Source organism: Ochotona princeps, chromosome 17 (genome assembly GCF_030435755.1).
Source record: "Ochotona princeps isolate mOchPri1 chromosome 17, mOchPri1.hap1, whole genome shotgun sequence".
Classification (NCBI taxonomy): domain Eukaryota; kingdom Metazoa; phylum Chordata; class Mammalia; order Lagomorpha; family Ochotonidae; genus Ochotona; species Ochotona princeps.
This window is the reverse complement of record NC_080848.1, coordinates 28,884,487-28,911,497: the sequence shown is the minus strand read 5'-3', so window position 1 is coordinate 28,911,497 and position 27,011 is coordinate 28,884,487. Positions and strand designations below refer to the sequence as shown.

The following is a 27,011-nucleotide window of genomic DNA, read 5'->3' as shown; positions in this document are numbered from 1 at the left end:
GTTAACTTTTATTTTTTGAAAGGCAGTTACAGAGCAAGCAAGAAAAAGGTATCTTCCATCTGCTGGTTTACTCCCCAAATGGCCACAATGGCCAGGCTGGGCCAGGCCAAATCCTGGAGCCAGTAGCTTCTTGCAGGTCTCCCATGTGACTACAGAGGCTCAGGCAGTTGGGATGTTGTTCACTGCTTTCCCAGACATATAAGCAGGGAACTGGATTGGAAGTAGAGCAGCTAGGATATGAACTAGTGCCCATAGGGGATGCCAGCACTGCAGGTGGCAGCTCAATTTGATACATAAAAGGACCAGACCCAAGGAAGATTGTTCTGTGTACATCCCGGAAACAGATGGTTGGTGGTCATCTTCACACATCTTAGCCTGAAAACCCATGCACCAATGGCAAGTCTCTCTTGGGCTGCTTTATTCTCTCACCCCCAGTGTCTGCCTCACCTTTGTCAGGTCATGTGTGGAAAGTGAATCAAGGAAGAATTCTGGTTCTAGGTAAGAACCCCGAGGCAGAATTGGGGGAGGTTACCACGGGTAAACATTGTGGGCAAGGACCTAAAGAAGTACAACCATTTCTTAACTAAACCTGGAAACTTGGGAACCTCAACAGCTAAAGATTCGGAAATGCTGATATTGTGGTGCAGTGGGTTGACTCACTGCTTGAGACATCTGTATCTCATATTGGAAATGCTTGGGATTGAATCTTGCCTCTGTTTCTAATCCAGTTTCCTAATGTGTACCCTGGGAAGCAGCAGGTGGTGGCTCAAATATCTGTGCCAGCCATATGGGAGATATGGACTGAATTCCAGACTCCTGCCTTTAGCCTGGCATAAGTTCTGTTGTAGTCATATGGGGAGTGAATAGTGGATGGAAGGTCTTGCTCTCTCTCTCCCTATCTGTCTGTCTCGCTCTTTCTCTCTATGCCAAAAAGTAAATAAGCATATGTTTACTTAAAAAAAAGTTGAGGGCCCGGCGGCATGGCCTAGCGGCTAAAGTCCTCGCCTTGAACGCTCCGGGATCCCATATGGAAGCAGGTTCTAATCCCAGCAGCTCCACTTCCCATCCAGCTCCCTGCTTGTGGCCTGGGAGAGCAGTCAATGATGGCCCAAAGCTTTGGGACCCTGCACCCGCATGGGAGACCTGGAAGAGGTTCCAGGTTCCCGGCTTCGAATCGGCGCAGCACCAGCCGTTGCAGCTCACTTGGGGAGTGAATCATTGGAAGGAAGATCTTCCTCTTTGTCTTTCCTCCTCTCTGTATATCCGGCTTTCCAATAAAAATAAATAAATCTTAAAAAAAAAAGTTGAGATGAGCAAAAGAGTAAGTAGAAGAGGCTGAAAAGCAGCCACCTGAAAGAGGGGTGACTCCAGGTGAGGACACTGTCCTGGAAGCCAAGCAGAACACCCACTATATGCAGAGCACATGTGACCTGCTGGCAGATCAGATCAGGTGACAGCTGAGGAAAGGAGATGGGAATAAATAATATAAAGTTCATGGGCTCCAGAGGAGCCGTGTCAGGGGAGGGATGGGGGCAGAAGTCTGATTAGAGTGGGTTCAAAGAGAGAGGGGAGCAAAGAAATTATAGACAGCAAGTCCAGACAGCTCTTTCAAGAAGTTTTGATTAAGGGAAGGGAAAAAATGGGACTGTAACTAGAGGAGGAAATGGGGTCAAGGAGGTCTTTCTTGCTTTTTTTTTTTTTTTTTTTTTTGAAAAGAAAAAAATGTTAGCATGCTGATGGCAATAGGTGGGGGTTCTAGTGCCTGATGGAAGGCCCAGCCTTGGTTGGGGAGGGGAGTTTGAGCATCTTCAGTCACAGGTGGACTGTAGATGCCATGATGACACTTAAAGCCCTATGCCTACTTCCTTCTGCCAGAGCCCATTCATGATACCATCATTCTCAGGCCTTGCAGTTATCAGCCTAAAAAATTAATATGCCATGGATTTGTTGAACTCCAGGTTTTGCCTGAAGGTGCTTTGACTGGGCCATACCCAGCAATTTCTCCAGCCTTATGCAGCCCTACACCTGATAGATCCTTAGCCAAACATGAAAGAGGAAGGAAAGGAACTGGGGTCTTAGGGTAGTGAGGAAAATGTAAAAGGAGAAGAGGGGGGAGAGGGGCGGACACATTGAAAAGCATACAGGGGTCCCACATTGTGATGAAGCAGGTCATGTCACCACCCGTTACACCAGCGTCCCACATGGGCATGGGTTCATGTCCCAGCTGCTCCAGTTCTGAGCCAGCTCCCTGCTAATGACAGCCTAAGTGCTTGGACCATTTGCACCCAAATGGGAGACCTGAATGAAACTCTTGGCTCCTAGCTTTGACCAGGCCCAGTGCTAGCCATTGCAGCAATCTGGGGAGTGAACCAGCAGATGGAAATGTCTCTCTCTGGGCATGTCTCTCCCTCTTTTTCTCTCTCTAACTCTAACTTTCAGAATAAATAGATCATAAGAAAAAGCAAAGAAAGCTAAGCACAGGGGCAGTAACTCAGCTCGAGGTAGAGAACCAGAAAGAGAGGTGGGGCTTTTGTGTGGTGTTTGAGGTGGAGCTGGTGATGTTACTTGTGATGACTATTGACATCCCCGGGTGCAACTGCAGGTGTGTGAAGCAGAAGCTAAGGAGAAGGAGCAGAAGTGAGGCTATTTGAGAGCTGAGCGGCCCAGTTCCTGATGGTTTCCAACAGTAGTCTTGGGGGGGGCGGTCCTTCTTTTTTTTAAAAGATTTATGTATTTTTATTGCAAAGTCAGATATATATAGAGAGAGGAGAGACATAGAGGAAAATCTTCCGTCCCATGATTCATTCCCCAAGTGACCGCAACAGCCAGAGATGCGCTGATCCAAAGCCAGGAACCAGGAGCTCTTCCGGGTCTTCCACGCCGGTGCAGGGTCCTAAGATTTTGGGCCATCCTCACCTGCTTTCCCAGGCCACAAGCAGGGAGCTGGATGGGAAGCAAGGCCGCCAGGATTAGAACCGGCGCCCATATGGGATTCTGGCCCATTCAAGGCGAGGACTTTAGCCACTAGGCCACTACACCAGGCTTTTGGGGGTCCTTCTAAGGGGAACCAGGACTCAAAGTGTGATGACCACGCCAAGAAGAATTGGGACACAGGGAATGCAAAAGCAAAATGAACCAATACACACTGAGTTTTACTGGGCAACTTATACCATGATTTTTGCAGGGCAAACAGACAGATAAAAGTTGCTAGTTAACTAAGCAATAGCATACAAACTACTCTAACAATAGATCACAAGGGATTTAAGAAACAATCACCAGGCTCCAACAGGCAGTATAAGCAAACATGAGTTACATGAGTCACAAGAACCAACACCAGTAAACATCTAACTAGAAAAGGAATCTAACAGAACTGTGTTTGTACTCAAATACATTTAGACCACAATCACTAAAAGAAGAAGATGGTGAGGATGCCTCACACCTCCCCAGGAACACTTCGCCAGCAAGGCAACCCATAATCTCAGCAGGAAGTTTGCTTCCTGCAGGATTCTCAGACTGCTGAGAATGTCTGAGATTTGGAGTCCTCTATCTCTCTTCTCCCCTCCCCCCCTCATAAAATGAAAATCATTTTTAAAAGTCTTGCATACTTCTAAAAGAAAAAAAAGTACAGCAGTCTGAGGAGGTGAAGGCCTTCCCTTGAGCAGCTTATTGTATAGCATGCAGAGCAGAGCCACAGAGGGCTGTGGCCTGCTTCTCAGCAGCATAGGCCTCAGGAAGATGCAATGATCTAGCCATGAGCAGAGATCGCAACAGGCCTCACAGCCTGAGAGTTGCCTCAGAATCACTGGTAGACTCTGAAACACAAACACTCACACTGCAGTCTTGGACTGCAGAGTCTGACTGTGGTCTGATGTGCCCCTCGCACTTCCATTTGTTGAAGAATCTCACTAGTTGATGTATAGCTCCAGATGAGAAAGTTAATGCAGAGGCTTGTGCCAAACAGTGGGATGGCAGGCTGGCTAACACCCGCTCCAGTCCTCCACCAGGCCTGTGTGTGATCAGATGTCTCCCCAAGCACATTCCCTGCTCAATATTATCCTCCAGAAACTTGTGATTATCCTCTGTCTAAGTCAGTGGCAGCTTAATTCCTCTAAAAACAGTGCCAGTTGGGCATTTTGCCTAGAAAGAGATATGCGAATCTATGCCAGCGTTCTCACTCAGTTCAGCCTCCATGGTCTCTGCCTATGCTTCCTTCCACAAAGCCAGTGCTGTGTTGGGTACTGGTTGGTCAAGCCAGGTCATTGCAGCAGGTTTAAGTATAGTCAACCAGATGAAGTGTGGATGGCTGGAAGGTCTTATGTGGGCTAAGCTACACAGATGTTGGCAATAAGATAGGAGAGCATCTGGGCCAGGAGCCCAGGGTGGAGGATGAAGATGAGGACTACACCTGCAATAAAACCCAGATCCAAGAGTGGCCTCTCTCTGACATGCAGAAAGTGCTGAAACAAGCTATATTTGACTTCTGAAATCCCACTTTGACATTAGATTCCCTGGGATGTACAGGCCCATCCTCTGATAGTCACTTCTCCTTCATTATGATGTCAAACAGGACGACACCTGCAGCGTCAGCTCCACGTCTCCTGTGAAATAGTTGTGTCTTGGACCCCACTACCTTTTTGCCAGTGCTCTCTTCCTGCTGAGCACCAGTGGGCATGTTCTGCTGGTCCTCACCCTCTGAGGTTCTCAAGCCAGTGTAGAAGGTGAGTTCTGCATTTTGAGGATACGGTAGGAGAGCAATGCAAGATGGTTTCTCAGTTCTTCCAAGGCTTATATTCTGGAGAAGGAGGAAGACACACAGACTGGCTGTAGTAGAATGTGTTCAGAGGTGACAGGAAAGGTTTAGGGGCACCTGACCTCAGGGAGCGGGGATCCAGGAAGGCTTCTGAAGAATTCTGTTTAAGCTGTGGTCAAGGAGGAACAAGGCAAGGAGGGAAAAAATTCGGAGTTGAGAGGAAGTGCAGTGTGTTGGAGAAGCTGATGGAAATTCACTGTGACTTTGCCAAATGTGAGGTAGTTGGGAAAGAGGAGCCTGGAGAAGGGGGCAGGGCTCAGGGCATCAAGGAACTTGGCAACAACAGCGGAGTTGAGATGTCACTTTAGCCCCGTGTGGACTACCATAGATAGGTATTTTCTGGTCACTGAATGGCTCTGAAATGCACACATACCCCCTCTCAGGAAGTATGGCTTTTCTGTCTCCTCTCCTCTGCAGAGGGCACAAGGTTATCTGGATTATAAACCACCTGCCTGGGGCAGGGCCTCGCCTGCTGGAATCATTGTCTTCTTCCACCTTAGGATGCCACTCGGCCTCACACAGTACAACTCCCTGATGAAGAACAGAAGTGACAAGGGCAGAATCAAAAACTCTCCAGGATGTGTTCTGTGGAAAGCTAAAATGGGGAGAGCTGTGCTCTTGCTCCCAGCGTACTCTTCCCACTCCTGCCTTCTTCTTTCAGAGGAGCCTGGGCTCCCACTATGCCTGACTAGCTGGCTGGGCGACTCTTCAGGGGCTGTGTTGTGTGCTTGTCATTCCCACACTCAGTTGCTTTTAAGATGCATAGACTTCTGAATCTTTAAAAGAAAGAGCTAGAAAGGAAATCCCAGAGGCAGTTAGTTGGCAGGTCATCTGCCAGGAATGAGAGAGTTGTGACAGGTTTGGGGAGCTTGAGAAGAAAGGGAAGTACAGGAGGGAACTGACCAGGAACAAATGGGAAAAATAAATAAATAAGGGATCAAGAAGTGAGCAGGGCCTGCTGTTAAATTTTTCATGGTGCCAGTTGACACAAGGATGTGGTTTTTAGTCAGCACAGCCCAGTAGCCCAGGAATAGAGGAAGTAGATGGTTGAATAGATGGTCCTGGGTGGGCCTGGCAAAGCAGGCATGGCACACAGACAGGAAGAGCAGTAGCCACAGGGACACAGGGGAGCAAGGGTGACAGACCTGTGGGTCTTCAGCACTAGGGGGTTAGTGACTCTGTGTTACCAGCAGGAAGCCAGTGCTGACATAGTTGGGAGAGTGGCAGGGACCAGCAGATTCAGTGAGGTTAAAGAATAGGATGCACAAGAATAAGGTAGGGAGGCAGGCAGATGGAATATCAAGGCTCCCAATGCAAATGTGGGATTTCCAAGCAAAAGCACTGGCAGAGTCACTTGCAGACATTGTGAAGAACCAGGCAGTTGAGTTGCTGAAGCAAAGCTGAGAGCCAGGGTTTTGTGGGGGCTGATGAACTGCAAGGCCAGAGGAACTGGTTTGGTCAAGTACTGAGAGTCAGTTTCTTAGCATTTGGCTGTGTGGTTGGGAAGGTGACTGCAGCACAGGTGCTACAGTCCTTGCTGATGTCGAGGGATTGCCCTCAAAGGTCTGGAGCCAGTGACCAGGGTGAGAAGCACTGGACCCCTTGGGTACTGTGAGCTCTAAGCATCTCTTCGTGATGTCACTCACAAAGAACATTTGTATTCCTTTGGAGAACGAAGTACTTCCTTTTATTATCAGGTTGTTTTAGCCTGATTGAAAAATGAAGGGATAACATTTTATTAAATGTCTGAAAAGATACTGTATGAGATGTCTGAAAATGCTGGCCTTTAGTCCAGTCTCCGTGCCCAAGAAAGAGGCTCCTTCATGCCTCAGCTTGTCTCTGAGGCAGAGGGGCGTGATGTCCTTTGCAGGAGCTGCTAAGATGGTGGCTGGCTCAAACCTTCCTGCATGTCAGCGTCTATGTCCAGCATATTCATCTAAGCTTCCATGGTTTTTATTATTCCCATTTTATAGATGGATAACATGAGCCAAGAATTTGCTCTGATCATGCAGCTACTAAATGACAGAATAAGCTGGAGCCTTTCCCTCCATCTCCTCACAAGCCCAGCAGGTCCCATTAGGTTCCACAGAGAAAGCACTTGCCGTGCAAAGTTAAGGAGAAGACATGAGAGCAAACCGTGTTGCCACGCCCCTACATACACATGTCAGCTCGTGCACATATGCTATGGAGAGGTGACTACAGGCATACTCTACAGGGGAGCTCACTCTGGCCATGAGTCTTGAATAGCCAGGAGGCAGCTTGTGTGCCCCTTCCACTGGTCTGCAGTGTACCAGATCACTGTCTTCTCCCTCCACGTCCTGTTTCTGAGGCCACACACCACCCGTTCCTTTTCCATAAAACAGCTCCTCAGATAACTGAATACTAGAATCACAGCTGTCCTCTCCTCTGGGATAAACAACCTTGATTTCTTCCTCCCAGGTATTAGGAGCTGATGCACTATGCTATGCATTGGGTCATTCTGCAGGAGCTTACAGCCTAGTGGGAAGGACAGCCCAGGAAGTATTGTCTTACTTTTGGTCATAGTCTGCTTTTCCCATATTCCTATCAGCCAGTGTAGTGGTCAGAGTTTTAACAAACACCTGCCACATAAGTTATTGACTTGACCTGTACTCTGGAGGACCTGTGTTTGATATCAAGCCAGCATGGGAGCATTCAATTTCCCTAGCTGACCCAAGCCGTCAAGGACAAATGGGACTTAAGCAGGGAAGGACTTTGTAGGGAGAGCAGACAGCACATGAAGAGGCAGGGGGGCCAAGGCCCAAGGTGGGGTATAGCAGGCAGAGCCTGGAAAACTGGTGGGGGGCAGGTGTGCTCCAAAAATCAGGTTTCCTGTTAAGGACATCTTGTAAAAGGTCATGCTGGTAGCACTGAGAGTGAACTGAAAGGAAGTTATGTTACAAAGCAGGAAGACCAGCATAAAGACTCTTGGAGTAATCCCAGTGAGAAATAAGCCAAATCCCGTTGGCAGTGGAGTATGGAGGACAGATTCAAGAGGGCTTGGGAAGCAAAGTCCTCAATCCTGCCTGATCAGTCAGGAAAGGGGAAGGTCAGCTGGGCAGCTGAAAAGATTCCATTGTTGTTCACTTAGGCAGGGAGTTTGTTTGCACTTGTTGTATTGGAGGTACCCATGTAACACCAAGTACAGGTGATTAGTGTCCCCCATGTGGATCTGGAACCCAGTGAGAATTGAAGGGGAGGCATGTTTGGGAAGTAAGGCACTTGTTAGTGGTGTGTGTGACTGCTTAAATGGGTGTATAGGTGCTCAGAGAAAGAGGAGGGTTCACAGTAGAGGGGGGCAGGGCACCACGATTGGAGTTGCAGATGGAATAAAGAAGACCTTTTTGGATACCTGGAGATGGTCAGAGGGAGGAGGAGGCTGAGAATAAATCAGGCAGGAATGGGAATAGTCAGCACTTTGTCCATGGAGTCAGCTTCCCCTTAGGGTATCGGTGCTGTGCTACACCCAAGCTGAACAGTCGCATGGTTTTGCTATCTGGGCGGAGGTTCTGATAGCTCAGTTTGAGGAGCTGCTGCTTTACAGCGGTGGTTCCTAAAGTTCCTGGGTGAGAGTCAAACTGCCCAGAACCAGCACCTCGGCACATCCAGAAGGGCCTGAAAAGCCTGACGGGATTCCTCTGACTGAGGAAACCTGGAATTGGTGCTCAAAGGTCATTCCATAACAGCCTTGGGCTCTTTCTGACTGCACAAGTCACACTCCCACACTGACACCTTCTGCCCTGAAGTTCTTGAGATCCCCATGGTCAGACCACAGTTCCCAGTGAAGGTTTGTCATGAATGCTTCAAATGGTGGCACTGAGAGTGCTCTCCCAGGCTGCTTGAGGAAAGACTGTGAGGACCCACATGTTGGCGGCCCTAGGGGAGGTGCTGCACTTGAAACAACTGGTGAGACACCATTACTCTGATAGCATGGACAGGCTGATCACCCATTCTGATCACCCATGGAGTGGTGGGTTCCAGCATTCGAAAATACATGTGTGGGTGAAAGCTGACTCAGAAGGAAGTGAGGAAGAAGACAAACAGGCAAGGAGGACATCTTGGGGTTGTCACCATAGGAAGAGCTGGCTCCACCTGCGTCCCTACCCAGGCCCTTATACTGCCTAGTATTCCCAGCAGTGAGTCATGAAGAGTGCCTGGTGCCTCTACTCTCAGGAGAAATTTCGTACGTAAGACTTTGTACCTGCCAGAGGTATTTATTGTGCATAATAGTGACTGACAGGGCCTATGCATTTGGTGTGAAGTTGCCAATGTGTGAACTTAAAGCACTGTGATTGTATTAATGGATAGTCCAAATAAGTAGCCATTCCCAAACTATTGACTATGGACATTGTCTTTCTAGAAAAAAAATGGAAACACAAACTATAGAAATTTTAATATAGCAGGCAGAAGGGACCTACTCACCAAAAATTTAAGATATATTTCTTTTAGGAGTTCAGGGACATCTCCTTTTTAGACTTACTTAACATTATTAAATAAATTGAGTTGTGAATATTTAATCTGAATTCAAGGAAAATGCGGTCCACTGCATAAAGACACCTGCACCCCATTTACTGCAATGCTATTCAAAAACAGCCAAAAATAGGAGATAACACAAGTGTCCCATCAGTGGACAGTCTGAAGCATGCAAACACACACACACACACACACACACACACACAAACACACAAAAGAGTCTGCCACCTGCCATTACTGGGAATTATTTTAGTATGAAAGATTAAAGGATGGTGCTGACTGGGAGGAGGTGGGTGAGTGGCTGCTTTGTGAGTTCTCTTTCAGGCTCAAAATACACAGTTCAGATCACACTCTAGTGAAGATTAATTCTTGTATCTCTCTTTTTTTTAAAGCTGCCTGTTTTTAAGATTTGTTTATTTTTTCTGGAAAGGCAGAAATACAGAGAGAAAGGTCTTTCATCTGATGATTCACTCCCCAAGTAGCTACAATGGTCAGAGCTGAGCCGATCCAAAGCCAGGAGCCAGGAGCTCCTTCTGAGTTTCCCAAGTGGGTGCAGGGCCCCAAGGCTTTGGGCCATCCTCTAATGCTTTCCCACGCCACAAGCAGGGATCTGAATGGGAAGCAGAGCAGCCAGAATTAGAACTGATGCCCATATGGGATCCTGGCATGTGTAAGGCAAGGACTTTAGGCACTAGGCTACCATGCCAAGCCCAGTTCTTGTATCTCTTTATTCAGCAGTGGGTACCTATTATGTGGCAAAACTTATGCTAGGGCTGTCTTGGTCCACAGTTGTCTTTGGGATGTCAGGGAAGTCCAGGGTGAGCTCCATTTGATTCTGCAGGACAGCAGTGAATCTAGTGCACTAAGCAAGCTCCAGGGAAGTCATTGCGGATGACTCTCCACTCTCCTCTGCTCAGCAGGGTTCAGAACCATGTGGACATGCCTCCTCATCACAAGGCCAAGCAGCATGGGATTTAGCCATACCTGTTTATTTGTGCTTTTTCCATCTGTCTTCGGAGTGTGAGAAAGCTCTTCTAGTAGCTTTTCTATCCAAAAGACAATTCTAGAACTCACATAAAACACAGTGAGCAATTAATTCCTTTGTTCAGTTGTTACCCTAATACAGGGTCAATGAGAAGTGCTTGCCTGTCTGACGTAGTAACCTGAAGTCACTGCGGCCCCTCCCGGGGCCTTTGGCCTTTTTTTTTTTTCTCCTTATACATGAATCCAGTTTTCCTCAAATCCAATTATGTATCTCAAGTCCAAAGATAAAAAGATAGGTTCCTGTACACACGTACACACACACACACACACACACACACACACACACACACACACTCATCCTGGGCTGGCAGTAAATCTGCTATTTGCCTTAGTGCAGCAGAAATAAAATATGTTGCTTCCTCCTCATGGGGGGAAACTAGTGTTTCTTACATAAGGAAGGGGCAACAGGAGGCTCCCCTGGCCCCTCTGAACTTGCTGCTCAGCCGAGGAGATGAATAACATCCTGATTGGCCTCAGTGGAATACGTGCCGAGAGTAAGGAGGGGGATCCTGGCCCCACAGTGCAGCTGGGGCTTCAGAATCCAGCATCAGCCTGGGCACCCGCAGAGGCCCCTGGGTTGGTGGAAAGTTGTAACCAGATTTACACCGTTATTTGGGCTTTTCTCTACACTTGCTGGCCAAGCGCACTTGGTACAGGGCCCAAGTAGGACCTCTTAAGCAGGCAAGCTGGAACTCCCCCAGAGCCTGCTCGCAGTTTGCAGGGTGGGAAAAGGGTGAGAGAGGCCTCACCTTAGCCTGCCCCAGAAGCCTCACAGGAAAGGCCCCCAGATACTACTACTCACCCACACCCAGCATGGTAGCAGGAGCTAGGAGTTCCTGGCCTTTGCCTAAAGCCCCTGGAACGTGTGCTAGCATGAAGCTGTAGCTGAGAGGAGGGGGTGAGGGGCCAGATTGATCTCATGGTGAGGCAGGATGGAGGAGAAAGGAAGGGGGAACACCAGTCAAGGTCAGCTGAGGAATCGACAGATGTCCCAGACCCAAGGCTCATTTCCAACACCAAGGCTCTGTCTGCTCCTGCACCATCCCCACCCTGGGCCTCCTTTTTGTTGTTTGAACCCAATACACTCTAAGGAGTCAATGACTACAAACTGCTTCATGGTGAGAAGTAGTTGTCCCAGCTTTTGTGAGCACATGTATACCTGGGGAACTTATTTAAAGGAGCGTCTGAGAGGCCACTGGTCCAGCAAGCCTCCCTGTGCTCCACGGCAGCTGCTGCTGCTGGGCAGGCTACAGTCAGAGTAGCTTGGCATGGCTCATGCTGTGTCTCCCATCTCAGCTCTGCCCCAGCACCATATCTCCAGCTGTGGAACAAGCACTAGTATAGGTCCGTTGGGCTTCCTTTCCAGGGGTACAGGAAAAATGAAGGGAGCAAAGGCCTATGGGAGCCCCTAGTCAAGGGCAAAGCAGCGTGCCAGGTAAAGGGTTATTGCCATGCCCCACTGCTCGCCCTGTGTCCCCACAGCATTTCAGCCTCCCCCTGCATTCTCCTTGGTTTCCAGGCCTGCACTGCTGACTCAGTGTGGCCCCTGCCAATGCTGGACAGCCACATTGACATGTCAAGGCAGCAAATGATGGTTCCCAGGCACCCTGCAGGCTCAGGAGTGAAACAGACCCTTAGGCAGTCCTCAGATGATGCCAGGCTCACCCCTACTCCCGCTACTGTGTCTACAAGACCAGGAAGCCAGGCACAAAGTCAGGGCAGTCTCTGTATGATGGAAGGACTGGCTAAACACCCATCTGCTCTTGGCAAAGGCACTTGCCAATTCATGTCCACACTGTGGGGACACTGCCATGCATTTGTTCACAGAGGTCTTCCCAGATGCTGCCACAGGTGCCCTGGGCAGTGGGAAATAAAGGGGGATGAGCCTCCAGATCCCCATCTGTGAAAATACGATGTCTGACGTGTATGTGGTAACAATCTGCTGAGGTCCCATAATTAAAGTGAAATGTGTATGTGAAAACATGTGGAAATAGGAACCCTGTTCATGGTAGACTCTGCCCACTGCTCCCATATCTGCCTTCATGCTCAGACTGCTTCCTCCCTTGTGGAATGTCCCCTGCTGGCCTTGAGGACCTGCAGAAACTATCCCCAAGCTCCCAGAGGTGTCCTCTCCATTGTCCAGTGGTGTTGCTTCTCATCTTGCTTTCCTCAGGTCCCGAGTTCAGGTCTTGCCTGAACAGTTTCAGTGGAAGGGCCTGGAATGTCAGGATCCTGTCACATGCCTTACTATGCTCCACCCCCACCCCATGCCCATCACAATGGCAGGCCAGGCCCAGATGTTGGTCCCAAGACTCCTGCAACTGAAACCCTGGTAGAGGTCTGGTCCTTCAAGTGAGAGTTGGCGGCTTAGGTGGCAATAACGCTGCAAGGCTGACCACATGCTACAAATAGAGCTGCTCATTGCCCAAGCTGCCAGCATCATTTTCAAGCCCCTGTAATTAGGTGGCTACCAATACAACCCAACCAGTCAACTCCAGCACCCTCAGCCACAACAGGACCCTCCCTTTCAGTGCTGAGTGGGTGCCTCCCTTCCTTTCCCCACAGCTGCTACTCTAGGGCTTTCTGGGGAGGAACAACTAGATGTGGCTCCAGGTATTAACCAGTTTGCCCACCCATCCCTCTTTAGCCTTCAAAGTCCCAAAATCCAGCCTGGCCCCAGGCCTGCAGAATTGGGCCTCCCGACACTTCAGCCAGCTGCAAAAGCCAAGAGGTCTCTCCTCTGAGAAAAGGCAGAGGTTCCATGGGGAGAGCAAAAGGTCAGGAATAATCCACAAGAACAAGCCACTCGGGTTTGTGTGTGGATGAAGTTTCACCTCTGAAACTCGGTCATGAGAAATCCTATGGTTTTGGAAATGTCATGCTTGATTAAGGAGAAGAGAAGAGGTTTTGGTCCATGGTTTCAGGCTGCAGAACTCTCCACTGAGAGCCTCATGTTAGACTTATTTGCAGAGCACAGAAATCACAGAGTTGTAATGGGATTGCTCCCCCAGCCCAGATGCCCAACCGTAAGAGCCTCTTTAATGTCTTACAGTAATAGCAAGACTGAGCTGAAAACCTCTCCTCTGTGCTGCAGCCAGAATTCAGAATTAAGGGTCAGGTGTTGTGGTGCAGCAGGGCAAGCCGTTGCTGGACTTCTGCATCCCATATCAGAGCACCTGGGATTAAGTCCTGTTTCTGTTTCCACTCCAGCTTCCTGCTCATGCACACTCTGGCAGGTAGGAGGTAACAGCTCAAGTACACAGATCTCTGCCACCCACATAGGGCAGCCGAGTGGAGCTCCTGGCCTCTGGCTTCTGCCTGGCCCAGCCCCAGCTTTTGCTGACATTAGAAGACTAGACCTTGAGATGAAAGATATCTCTCTCTTCTCTCTCTCTTCCTCCCTCCCTCTTGAATAAATGAATGAAGGAAGGAATAGCCCTTTAAAAACATTCAGCATAGAGTTTAGGTGGCAGGTACAGACTTTGCAGCCAGATGAGCCTAGAATCAGAATCCTGGTTATACCCTTGATACTGTAATCTTCAACAAAAATTGTGCTTCTCTCTAGCTCATTTTCTTGATTTGTAAAATGGGGACAGTGGCATCAACCTGATAGACATATGGGAATGGTTAAATGAGATATAATGTGTATAAAGTAGGTAGCTATGTGTGGCACAAAATAGATGCCCAACTACGTAAGTTCACTTACTGTTCCTGACATCTGATCTGACAGCAGACCTAACTATGTTCCATCAGGACTGTCCCAGAAAACCCAGCATGGATGCTTGTTGCCTTGAGGGATACAATTCCATGAAATGTTTCCATTCAAGGAGCTGTTAGGTTTCTGAGGACACAGTGCATCTTCCAGTGAATTCTGAGCCTTTCCCTGGGAATCCTATAGCTGAACACTATGCATACATTTTCTTTCTGTTAGGAGAATCAGGCTGAGAATATTTCAAAGGAGCCATTTCATTGCAGTCTAGCTGCAGAAAAATTCTTCTATTCTCAGCTGGAGGTTTAGAAATCTTAAACTGCACTGGATTTAGGGTGGGGTGTATGATGGAAGAGTGTTTGACCTGGCAGTTAAAATGCCAATTTGTATACCTATATCCTGCTTCAGAGCAGTGGGATGCCTGGGTTTGATTCCTGGCTCTAGCTCTACTCTCCTGCTAATTCAGACCTGAGAGGCAGCAGATAATGGCTGAAGTATTTGGGTTCCTGGCACCCATATGAGAGACCTGGATGATGGAGCCCCCAGCTCCTAGCCTCAGTGCAGTCTCAGATGTCCAAGTGTTGCAGGCGTTTGAGGAGTGGACCAAAGGATGGGATCTTGCTGTTCTCTCCCTTTCAGGTAAATAAGTGGATAATTTTTGAAAGAGAAGTTTTTAGAAAGAGAAGGAAAAGCAGGCAGGGGGAGGCAGTAAGAGCCTCTCAGATGCCCTCAGCTTCTCTGCAACAGCTGAGAGTGGGAAGCCAATCCAGACTCTCCTTACTGGAGTCCCTAGTGATGACTGATGTCTACAGGGGCACTGCTCAGTGACTTCATGATGTGTGAAGGTCACAGATAATCCCAGACAGTCAGGAAAACGTTGTTTCCTAGGACACTGTGCATCCAGAGGATAGTGGGCAGCGTCAGATTAAGGAATTTGGATTTTAAATATTTATTTATCTATTTGAAAAACAATTACAAAGAGAGAAAGAGAGAAAGATATGTTCTGTCTGTTGATTCACTCCCCAAATGATGTAATGACCAGAACTGGGCTGATCTGAAGCCAGGAACTGCTTCTGGGTCTCCCAGGTAGGTGCAGGGGCCCAAAGACCTAAAGTCATCTCCACTGCTTTCCCAGGTGCATCACTAGAGAACTAGATCAGAAGTAGAGCAGCCAAATCATGAGCCAGCACCCATGTGAGATGCTGGCGTCCCAGGTAGCATTTTTTTTTTAAGATTTGTTTTTATTGCAAAGTCAGATATGCAGAGAGGAGGAGAGAGAGAGGAAGATCTTCCGTCCAATGTGCCGAGCCAATTGAAGCCAGGAGCCAGGAGCTTCTTTCCAGGTCTGCCAAGCAGGTGCAGGGTCCCAAGGCCTTGGGTCGTCCTCCACTGCTTTCCCAGGCCACAAGCAGGGGGAGCTGAATGGGAGGCAGGGCCGCTGGTATTAGAACTGGTGACCATATGGGATCTCAGTGCGTGCAAGGCAAGGGCCTTAACCACTACACTATCGCGCTGGACCCCAGGTAGCAGTTTAACCTGCTATACCACAAGGCCAATCCCAGGATTTGATTTTTAAACCACTTTCTTTTGGAGTTGCTATTTTTCTTTCATTTTTTAAATTTATTTTTATTTTTAACTTTATTTTTATTTATTTTGTTTATTTTTATTGGAAAGGCAGATCCACAGAGAGAAGGAAAGACAGAGGGAAAGATCTTCCATCCACTTGCTTACTTCCTAAGAGGCCACAAAGGCCGGAGCTAAGCCAGTCTGAAGCCAGGAACCAGGAACTTCTTCTGGATCTCCCATATGGTTGCAGGGCCTCAAGGCTTTGGGCTGTCTTCTACTGCTTTCCCAGGCCACAAACAGGAAGCTGGATGGCAGGTGGAGCAGCTGGGATTTGAACCAGTGCCTCTGTGTGATCCAGGCACTTAAAGAGGGAGAATTAGCCAGTTGAGCCGTTGCACCGCACCCTCAGAGTTGTTCTTTTAGCCCTTTCTGAGCTAAGGCATGAAATATGTACAGAGGTGGAACTGCTACTGCCATTTTTCACACAGTAGTTGGTGCACATTCCTGATTCAGAGTGAAAAGAAATAGGCCATAGGTACACAGGGATGGGTCCACATTGCGTGCAGCCAGCCAGGCCACTGGGAGAAGAGTCAGGCCTGAGCCACAGAGCTGCAGCCTCACCTGGTGCCAGCTGAAGGGGGCTGGGGCTCAGGGCTTCCACGGGGGGGCACAGGGTGAGGAGAAGCCTCCCATATACTTTCTCCCTACCTGCTAGCAGGCAGGCTGCTCTTTCAACTTTTAGGGTTTTTTTTTCTTGTTCTTCATTTAATTTTATTTTGTTTTTATTGATTATAAAAATTGTGGAAAGCATCTAGAAAGATAACAGAGAAGCCCCCTATCCCTGCTGTCAGAGGCACCTCTGTGTCCCTTGAGCACAATTCCTATAGAATGCTTTCCTGTGCTCCTCATGTGTGCTCACTCCACAGTTCTGCCTTGCTGTTTACATTTAACATGGTCTGAAGACTGTCTCCTATTGCAAGCATCCTTTACACGACGACTTAATGTTCTGCAAGGATTAAGTAGAATTCACCTAGCCAATATCCCCACCCACCACCACCACTGCCAAGATAAAGTGACAGTGAGCATCCTTGTGCACAAAGGTTTCTTGGCTTTCTAGGTTATTTAGTAGGGCATTCACAGGTCAGTGGTTGGGCATGTTTTTAACCATTAATGTGTATTGCCAGGAAGCCACTCAGAAAGCTTATTCTGCTGGTGTTTATCTCATTCCATCCTTACCTATACAGACTGTGGTTCAGTTTATTAACGGGTATGGGCGTGTCGATATAGTAAGTTATGACAGCCACATTCCATATCAAAGTGCCTAGGATCAAGTCCTCCTGCCTCGCCTTCTAATTAACTCCCTGCTGATGCACCCTGGAGGCAGCAGGTGATGGCCCAATTCCTGGGCTCCTGCCAATCATGTGAGAGACCCAAGTGGAGTCCCTGGATCCTGGCTTTGGATTTTCTCATCCCTGGCTGTTGTGGGCGTTTGGGGAGGGAACCAGCAGATGGAAGAGCTTTCTCTCCCTGTCTCTATCTCTCGTTCTCTCCCTCCCCTACCATTTTTCTCCCCGCTCCCAACCCTGCTCTCTGCTTGCATTTTCATTTTAAATAGGTAAATAAAACTTTAAAGAAAATAATTTAGAGAGCTACAAGTCCTATCCCCACCCTGTGATATGGAAGGGCATTGGGACATAGGGAACCTAAGAGAACTAGGGGGCCCTTCCCTGCTCTCCTGAGTCCCATGCAGGTATCCTCAGGGTAAGGGGACAAGAGGCCTCCTTGTGTGCCTCCGACAGCTAGCAGAGGCCCCTTCCTTGCAGTTGCTGGCAAGCAGTCAGACTGCAGGGTGGAGTTGCACAGGCAGGAAATCGAGGCTGCTGCTTGCCCCCCAACACACAGGGTTTCCTCAGGGGCTGTGCTCTTTTTTTCTTTTCCTTTTTATTTTTTTAAGATTTATTTACTTGTATTGGAAAGTCAGATTTACAGAGAGAAGGGGAGAGAGAGAAAGATATTCCATCCACTGGTTCACTCCCTAAGTAGCTGCAATGGAAGGAGAAACAGAGAGAAAGATCTGCTCATCTGCTGGCTCACTCCCCAAGTGGTTGCAATGGCCAGAGCTGAGCTGATCATAAACCAGGAGCCTCTTCCAGGTCTCCCACACAGGTGCAGGGTCCCAATGCTTTGGTGCATCCTCGACTGCTTTCCCAGGCTAAAGGCAGGGAGTTGGATGGAAAGTGGAGCAGCCAAGACAGGAACTAGCATCCATATGAGATCCTAGTTCATGCAAGGCGAATGACTTTAGCCACTAGGCTACTGCACTAGGCCCTGTCCTCACTTTCTAAAGCATTTCACTGAAATCCCAGTGTCCCCAAGAAAAGCTGCTCACAGTCAGGGGTAATCCCTTCTGCTTGAATGACCCCGTGTGGTTCTACAAAGGTCTGACCAAAGGGAAAAATTGAACAGATGTAGTTACAGACTGGATTGGGTTTCATTTGTGATTCATGAAGTAGCAGTATTCACTCTATAAAGTGAAGATAGAGCTCCCCCAAGCAGAAGCAAAACAGGGGTTTTGTGAAGTGGGAACAGGAAACAGAACAACAGGGATAAAGCTGATTGGTTAACCTCAGGTTTCAGCAAGGTTATTTGCATGATAAGGGTTAAAGTAGAGGAGACCTCCTTAGGATGCTGACTCAGGTGGACCTGAAGCTCCTGTTTGGAAAACTAGTCTGCTGGGCACTGTGGTCAGCCTTCTCAGCGATTGGGTCAGGTTCTGCCCTGTTTAGCATGAGTGATCTTGTTGATTTGGTCTGGTCCAGTGCAGGAGTGTAACAGTGGCCTCCTGTGGTTCCGCTTAACACACTCTTACACTGTGTGATCGAATGCTCAGGGTGGTCCTGAGAGTTGTGAATTCTCTGGTTTATAGGCACGCTGTTCTGCTGGGAAAACTGTGGCAAGCTATCACAGATAAAGCAGCAGTGGTCAGGGCAGTGCTCCTGGAAGGTTCCAAGGGAGAATGCATATTCGGCTCTCCCAGCTTGTGGCAGAACCTGGTGTCCTTGGCTTGTGGCTGCCTCACACCAATCTGTACCTCCACATTCTTCTTCTCTGTCAGTGCTCTCCTCTCTTTTCTCTTTCGAAAACACCACTCTGGCCCCGGTGCGATAGCGTAGTGGTTGGGGTCCTCGCCTTGCATGCACCGGGATCCAATGTGGGCGCCGGTTCTGGTCCTGGTGGCCCCGCTTCCCATCCAGCATCCTGCCCGTGGCCTGGGAGGGCAGTTGAGGACGGACCAAGGCCTTGGGGCCCTGTGCCCATGTGGGAGACCTGGAGGAGCTCCTGGCTCCTGGCTTCAGATTGGCTCAGCTCTGGCCTTTGCGACTGCTTGGGGAGTAAATCATTGGGCGGAAGATCTTCCTCTCTGTGTCTCCTCCTCTCTGTATATTCGCCTTTCCAATAAAAATAAGTAAATCTTTAAAAGCAAACAAACAAACAACAAAAAAAAAAACACCACTCTGGGCTCAGGCCCTACACAAAATCCAGAATGATCTCATTGTAGGATCCCAAATTATGTCTGCAAAGACCTTATTTTCAAATAGGGCCACATTCTGAGTCTCCAAATGAACTTACCTTTTAGGGAGGACACCATTCAACTAACTGCATGTAGTTAAGGAAACTGACATCCAAAGAATGGAAATGATATTCTCACGGTCATACAGTGAAAAAACAAATAGCTGGCAGTGCCACGTGAACCCAGGCTTCCTGCTTGCCATTAACTGTATACTTCAATAAGTTAAAAGCAAAATTCTTTTTTTCTTTTAAGATTTGTTTATTTTTATTGGAAAGGCGGATATACAAAGAGAAAGTGACAGAGAGGAAGATCTTCCATCTGATAGTTCACTTCCCAAGCGGCCGCAACGGCTGGAACTGCACCAATCCGAAAGCCAGGAGCCCAGAGCTCTTCCAAGTCTCCCATGCACATGCAGGATCCCAAGGCCTTGGGCCATCCTCAGCTGCTTTCCCAGGCCACAAGCAGGGAGCTTAATGGGAAGCAGGGCTGCCGGGATTAGAACCAGCATCCATATGGGATCCCGGTGTGTTCAAGGTGAGGACTTTAGCCACTAGGCTATTGCACTGGGCCCTAAAATTTATTTTTTAAAGACTTTTTTAAAAGATTTACTTTTTTTTATTTGAAAGGCAGATTTACAGAGATAAGGAGAGATAGAGACAGATAGAGGATCTTCATCCAGTACCCCAAATGGCCACAACAGCCAGAGCTAAGCCAGTGCAAAGCCAGGAGCGAGGGGCCTCCTTCAGGTTTCGCACATGGATACAGGATTCCAAGAGCTTGAGCCATCCTCTACCACTCTCTCAGGCCGCAGGCAGGAAACTAGAATGGAAGTAGAGTAGACTAGAACTGGTGCCCGTTAAAGACTGCTGGCACTGCAAGGTGGAGAGTTAGCCTGTTAGGACACCATGCTGGCCCCTAAAGTTTGTTTTATTTTTTGTTATTATGATCCTCTGTTGTGATTGTAAGAGTGACCTCATTGCCCCTGTGACTCCTCTATGTTAAAGTGAGAAGGAAGTCTTAGTATTTCAGTCACTGTTGAACTCCCCTTCCCTTGGTGTAAGACACTTGGATATATTGGCCACCCAGGGTTCTCTGTTCAGGGGCCTCTGACCAGTGCACAGTCCCTTCTCTTGGCTTTTTAACCTTAGCTAAGGGGACACCTTTCTCCTTTGCCTTAGTACATCCTTTAAAAATAACCTACTGCCCAAACCCCAAATCCCAATCCAAATTAATTAATATGGGATGTGTAGGGCTTACTTACTGTCACCAGTTTCAGGAGCCTTGGATCATCTGAGTCATTAAAGATTGCTGGAGCCCAAGCTTTTTTGCTCAGGACCGCATGTGCCTATGGAGGTGGGATTGTAGTTATTTGGGGAATCAACCTAAAGAATGGTGGGGACAGATGGAGTCTGCTTATCCTCTCATCCTACCTGCCCTCCCACGGTGAACCAATCTGTTAGAAATGACATGGTGCACATTGACATAATGAAGTATGCCGAAGTAGATTAACCAGGGTCCTCCAGGAAAGCAAAACCAATGGGAGTTGGTATGTGTATGTATGTGTATAGGCAGATAGCTCTCCGAATTTATTGTAGGAAATAACTCACATAATTGACAAGACTCTGAAGTGCCACTCTGTTAGCATGAGCTGCAGCACCAGGACAGCTGGAGGCATTGTGGGAAATCATTGGCATAAACCCTGGCCAAATTCAAAAGCCTGAAACCTTGTGGGCAAAGGGCTGATGGGGCAAGTCCCACTCAGGGCCCAGAGGTCTGAGAACCAGGAGCTCCAGTGTCCATGAGCCAGAGAAAACAGCATCCCAGCTCAGGGAGAATGAGTTTGTTCCTCCTACCTCTTCTTGTCTTTAGACTGGTGACTGAGCAATGCATTGGTAAAGACAGATCTTTCTTACCCTATCTGCTGGTTTAGATGCTAGTCTTCCAGAAACACTTACGTCACATTTCGCCAGCTCTCTGGGCATCCCTTAACCCCATCAGGTTGTCACATGAGATTGAGTGTGGCACCAAGTAAAGCTCAGATCCTCAGATGGTGTGGAAAGGACAGTGCTGCCCTGTGTCAACTGCCAGCTCAGAGAGGAGGAGTTTGGGACACAGGGCAATGAAGCTGCCCAGGGGTTGCATTCATGGCATACTGGATGGTCTCTTGGTTATTGTAGATATCACTGTGATCACGAGCTTCCACCCAGCAGGGCCCACCACTGGAGAAACACCATACAGGTTTTCCTATAGGCTTCCCTGGTTGCTGCAAATCTGATCAACAGACTCTCAGCTAAGTCCAAACCCAGGGCTGAATGGAATGGATGCAGAACAGAGGCTGAGCCATGGTCTTGTCAATAGCAGGATGTGATTAGATGCTATCAGCTTCGGGAGCATCCCACCTGCCCCACTCCATCTCCACTGTGCAGGCTTCCCTGCCCCTTTTACAACACTGTACAAAAGAAGGGCACGTGTGACCCTCCTCCCTACACACTGCCAGCTTGCCAGCTGTCAAAGCATGCCTTTAATAGGTTTGTGAAACCCAAGAACCTGCTCTGTCTCTTCTCTGGGGAGAGAGAATCACACAGGATGCCAAGCCAAGAAGCAGGATTCAGGAAGCTCCCCTGTATGCCACCAGCATTCTGTGCTATCCCACCCAGTTTGCTCCCTCCCCCGCCAATTCCCAAGATCTCCAAATCTAAACTTAGTGTGCAGAAGGAAAAAGAGTGGAACGCATCTTCTGCGTTCTAATATAAACTCCATTTTCTGCCTACCCTAGCTCTAGATGCCTGGGCTCCACCTCAAGGGTATTGACTCCAAAGGAACAGTTGGATTTCTCTGATGATCATAATGTCATGATGTCATGAAATGTGCTCTGAATGAGTGTAATGTGGAGAGTCCTGTGCTGTTTTCCCATTATACAGAAATGCATGCCCTCAGGAGCTTCTGAGCTGCAGAATGTGTGAGCAACAGACAACAGGTGAAACACAGCCATGGGCTGGTCTGCAGGGTCCACAGAAGGGCTTCAGAGTCAGTCTGCTTGCACAATTTTGTATATATAAGCAAACAGTTTGGGGGGGGGGAATTCCTAGCTTTCACCAACTATACTCCTAAAGATTAAAAAGAAAATTAATTTCATACTGTTGGAGTTTGTAGGTGAGTCCAATGCAAGTAGCTGTTCAGGATTTCCTTGAGCAGGGTCAGACTTGAACTCCATCTGGAGAAATGATGCTCAGGGAGTAGCAGGGCACAAGACAGCCCTTCAGAGCAGACCCTTGGGTGACCCCCTGGACAAACTGTCAGGCTCAGGACAGCTCTTTGTGTCTCTCAAACTCTGTGAGACACCCATCTGTGTTGCGCTCACAGTAGCTACTTCCTGTAATTTTGTGAAAGACCCTTCCCTTCGGTTTCCTTTTTGGTTCACTCTGTCACCATACCTCAGTATAGTGCTTGACTCCTATCCTAGTGGACAGTAATCCATATCTGATGAATGTGTGATCTAACTAAAGTAATACGCATGTGGGGACTCACCGTTTCTGTGTGTCTTTGTGAGCATGTGCGTTTTGATTTTTGCAAAAGACTGCACTCGCTAAGCATCTTCTCCCCTAAAGCTGACCCTTCCCTGCGTGATGTGATTTAAGGGCCTGCCCTCTGACAGAGTATCCCCGGGCTGAAAGATGAATGAGAGCTGTTCTGTCACCACTTACAAGATGTGCAGCTTCCTAAGAGTCCAGAAATGACCTCAGCCTCCTAGGGCTTGGCCTGTTCACCCCTCTGCCTGCTGATGACCATGCACCTGCAGCCAGGACAGCAGCAGGCTGGGAGAGAAGGCAGAGGGCGGGGAAGAACTGCACAACCTCTGCCAGGACCTTTCTAATCAAATGAACAGGGGCCCTGCTGTGGCTTCTGCAGACAGTAGAAGTGACCAGGTGTCTCCAACCTCCTACCCATAACTCCCCAGCTGTGCCCAGGCTAAGAGAGGAAACATGTTCTGTCTTTCCTGTGTGCTGCATGGTTGGCAGACTCATCACCATAGCCATGGATACAAGGATCTTGGGGGTGGTTACAAGTGAAAAAAAATTCTTTAAAAACCCTAAATGAAAGTAACAGGAGTTCTCTAAGCCAGCTGAGAAAGACAGGGAGGGAAGCAGCATGTGAGCTGACAGAAAGAGCTCTGGGCTTGCAAAAGGAGATGGAAAAAGGGTTATCTTCCATGAGTTACATCCCCAACATGGTCATCTGTCCCCCTTGCCTCATGTTATGAACTTGGTCATGAATCCCATATTATGAGGTATTAATATTATCCACCTGTGCTTTCAGAAAAAAAAAAGGTGCGTGTATGTAACATTCCATAGGAAGTGAGAATGAATGGTAAAATGTTTTTTAAAAGAATGTGCTACAAGCTGCGAATTAAGAACTTTCGAAGTTTATGTAGGCTCTGTCAATTTCCCACTCCTCCTACAGAGCCGACCTGCAGAACGTGGTGGTCTGCAAAGGTAGACATTTGTGATTGTTGCAGGAGCACCCTGTGATGTGCAGGCACCACTTGCTTTACCTCATGTGGGCATCATAGCAGCCTTGCGTGCTTGGAGTCCCATGGCTGACATGTATGTGAATGAATATGAGTCTGGATTTATTTCTCTGCCCCATATCATTCCGCCCCGTGATACAATTCAGATCCTTTTCTCCTCCGTGCCTTGGGATAGCGCACACTCCTCTGTCAGCTGCAGCGCAGGCCATTCTTTCACTGGAGCCCCACCCACCTACCCAGGAGGCCTTTGCCCCGCTGTTTGTTTCCTTCCCAATGTTCCCCACTCTCAGCCACCTCTGTCTGTGAGAAAGCCACATGTCCAAGCAAGAGGAGGGCCCTTGTTTTCCTGTCATTCCTCTTGTTGGATAAGATGGAACATGGGAAGCATGGGTTCCTGGGAAAACCTTTTGTAACTGTGGAGACAGGGCAGAGAAATGGAAAAAGGAGATACAGGCCCTCACTTAATGTCACAGGGATGTAGGCAGTAGAGCTGGCAGCCTAATTTACATCACCAGCCCTGTGTGTCCTTGGGCTGGGTCAACATTGGATGGGTTTTGGTGCTAGAGCTGATGCTGCTTAGTCTAGGCCCACAGCAAATTGCCTGACACTTAGCACCCAGCTCTCCAGAACACCACCCTGACCCAACTTGATGGACAGAGAAGGTGAGAAAGGGTGGTGCACCTTTCCCAATTCCCACCCCACAGGCTGATGGCAGGCCACCAGCTGCCAAGATTGCTTCTTTGGGGATACACAGTTATAACTGCTTCTCCCCACTCCCCAATGCCAGGCATTTGCTACACAATTAGGTAAGAGATAAATCAAAGCCAAAGTTGGCTGATGAAATTCAGGAGCTGGTGGTGACCCTTGCCACACATATAAATCCCCACAGGCTGACCAGGGGCCTTTGTCTGGGCAGAAGAGTTCAGGATTATCTGGCCTACTTTGCTAATGTATGGAGTCACTGGCTGTCGAGCGTTTACTAACGGTTATCACCTCGATGCTTTGGCCTTTATCAGAAGCAGGGCCGCCTGCCGGGGCTGGGGCTCACACCCTCTCTATTACCACCTGTCATTGGCAAAGAGTGTGTGCTGACACTGCCCAGTCCCGGCTGCCGAGGAAAGATAGTTTCTGACGGCTGATCAAAGAAGAGAAGCGAGGCCCGATAAAGAGTGTGTGTTTTGTGTACTTTTAACTTTGGGGAACATTGGCATTTGCATTTCCCCCCCCTCCACTCTGTCTTCCTGGTGCTGGCAGGAACCAAGCCCAATATATGTGGTGGATTCAGTTACCTAATCACTGGGGAAAAGGCATGTGCTTAAAGCAGCAGAGCATGATAATAATCCACCCAAGAGAAGGTGGATGAAATAAGTGTTCACAGAAAACTTACTATAGAATACAGTCGAATATTAAAATAAATCTTAAAAAAGAATACAGTAGAATAATTTAAACTCGCACTTTGGAATGATCTTGCATCTCAAACCTAATCTTGGCATTGAGCAGAACACCATTTACTTTTAGAGTTGGAGAGCAGCTTTGCATTAAAGAACACTCACTGCTGAAGATGCTGTCACCCAACTCTACTGCCAGTGTTCGTACGTGAGACCCTTTCTATGCATATGTCCTTGGGCATGCAAGGAGACTTCATGATGGTGTAGAATGAGTTGCACAGTGAGGCATCAAGCCATCTTGACCCCTTGGACAAACTCACTGGCTGTGTGTTCTTGCACTATCGCTTCCTAGAGCTTCTAGTGGGTAATGAGTTCTTTGTGAATAGGTAATAGGATGTAGTGATTTAGAAAAGTCTTTTTTGTCATTTAGGCCATGTAACCCCTCTTTTGAATGCATTTTAGGTGGAGTCCTGTTACATCAGATAAAGAAGTCAAGATGTATTGGGTGAACTTGGGGGACGGACAGTCCCTGGATAATAGAGGAACCCTGCTCCCTAGTTCCTCCTTGTGAAACTCCCTATAGTGGTAAGGTGGTCTGCACCACCGCAGTGGCAGGAGCTGTTTTCTTCGGCACCACCCATGCCTGTCCCACAGAGGCCGCTTTGTGTCTGGCCCATGGAAGTAGTCATGTGGTAATGGATGGAAAGAAAGAATGGCCTGCCCCGTGAAGACATGGACTCAATGCCACATGTCCTCTATGTGCTACAGGTACCTTTGACCGGAGCGTGACCCTGCTGGAGGTGTGTGGGAGCTGGCCTGAGGGCTTTGGGCTGCGACACATGTCCTCCATGGAGCACACAGAGGAAGGTCTGCGGGAGCGCCTCGCTGACGCCATGGCCGAGTCACCCAGCCGTGACGTTGTGGGATCTGGAACAGGTAACCATGCATCCAGCTGCCAGCCTGACTTGTGATCGCACGCATTGGCGTAGCGCTTCTTCAGCAGGTGAAGTTGTAGATGTGTCTTTTCTGTTAGTTTCTGGAGTAGCACTTGGTGCACTGTTCTTGTTCACAGCCTCTGGTGTTGAGAAACTCTGCATAAAGGGGACTTCCCAGTGGAACCACCCACTCCTGCAGGCAGAACACAGACACAGACACCATGAGCAATGCAATGGGACTGTGTAAAGAGATTCCAGAAGGACTCCCCTGGGAAAGGCAGTCCCCAAGTCCCTCAACAGCCCTGAATGCTAAGGCCGCACAGTATCTCTCATCAGGCTGACACTTCACAGACCAGTGGGTGAGGGGGTGCGGCCAGCCTGGGAGGGAACACTGTGAAGCGTGCAGGGCCAGTTTCAGCCTCCACAGTCCTTTCTTGGGCTGCCTTTTGCTCTATACTCTTGCCCTTGAGCATATTTAGCAACGGGCCTCCTGCCCCAACAAAGGAAGCTCCTTAGATGATACACAGACACTACCCTGAATGGACTCTTATACATGGCACATGACTCACTCGTGCTCACATAGCTCTTGCACATGATTCTGGCTGACATGCACACAACTTTTGAACACACAATCCTCACATACACACAACTCTCACACGCTCATGTGCATGTGATTCACACACGCGCTCACAGCTCTTGCTCACATACATGTACACACACCGTCCTCCCATCTGCACATAACTGTAACACAGGCTGTGCTCCATCCTGCCACCTATCTGCTGCCTGTGACTGATGCACCTCACAAAAGACTGCTGGCTCTTCCCGCTTGCTGTGGTTGATGTGAACTTCATGACGGGTTGGGCAGATGCTAAACGGAGTCCACTCAGGACTCTTACCATTTGATGTGAGCTGCTCCATCCCTGCCTCACAGGCCTGCCAGAAAAGGGGAGCCCAGTGGGCAGTTAGAAC

The 27,011-nt window shown here is 48.5% G+C and overlaps 1 protein-coding gene across 6 annotated transcripts in view; it reads left to right on the top strand.

Annotated features, from left to right (window-relative positions):
* The window catches only part of BCAS3 (BCAS3 microtubule associated cell migration factor), a 546,677-nt gene that overhangs the window by 500,315 nt on the left and 19,351 nt on the right, over nt 1-27,011 (top strand). For all 6 annotated transcript variants that reach the window (XM_058675591.1, XM_058675590.1, XM_058675592.1 and 3 more), the window contains one exon: nt 25,876-26,043. In XM_058675591.1, coding sequence (XP_058531574.1) covers nt 25,876-26,043 — 168 coding nt within the window. The remainder of the gene's footprint in view (nt 1-25,875; nt 26,044-27,011) is intronic.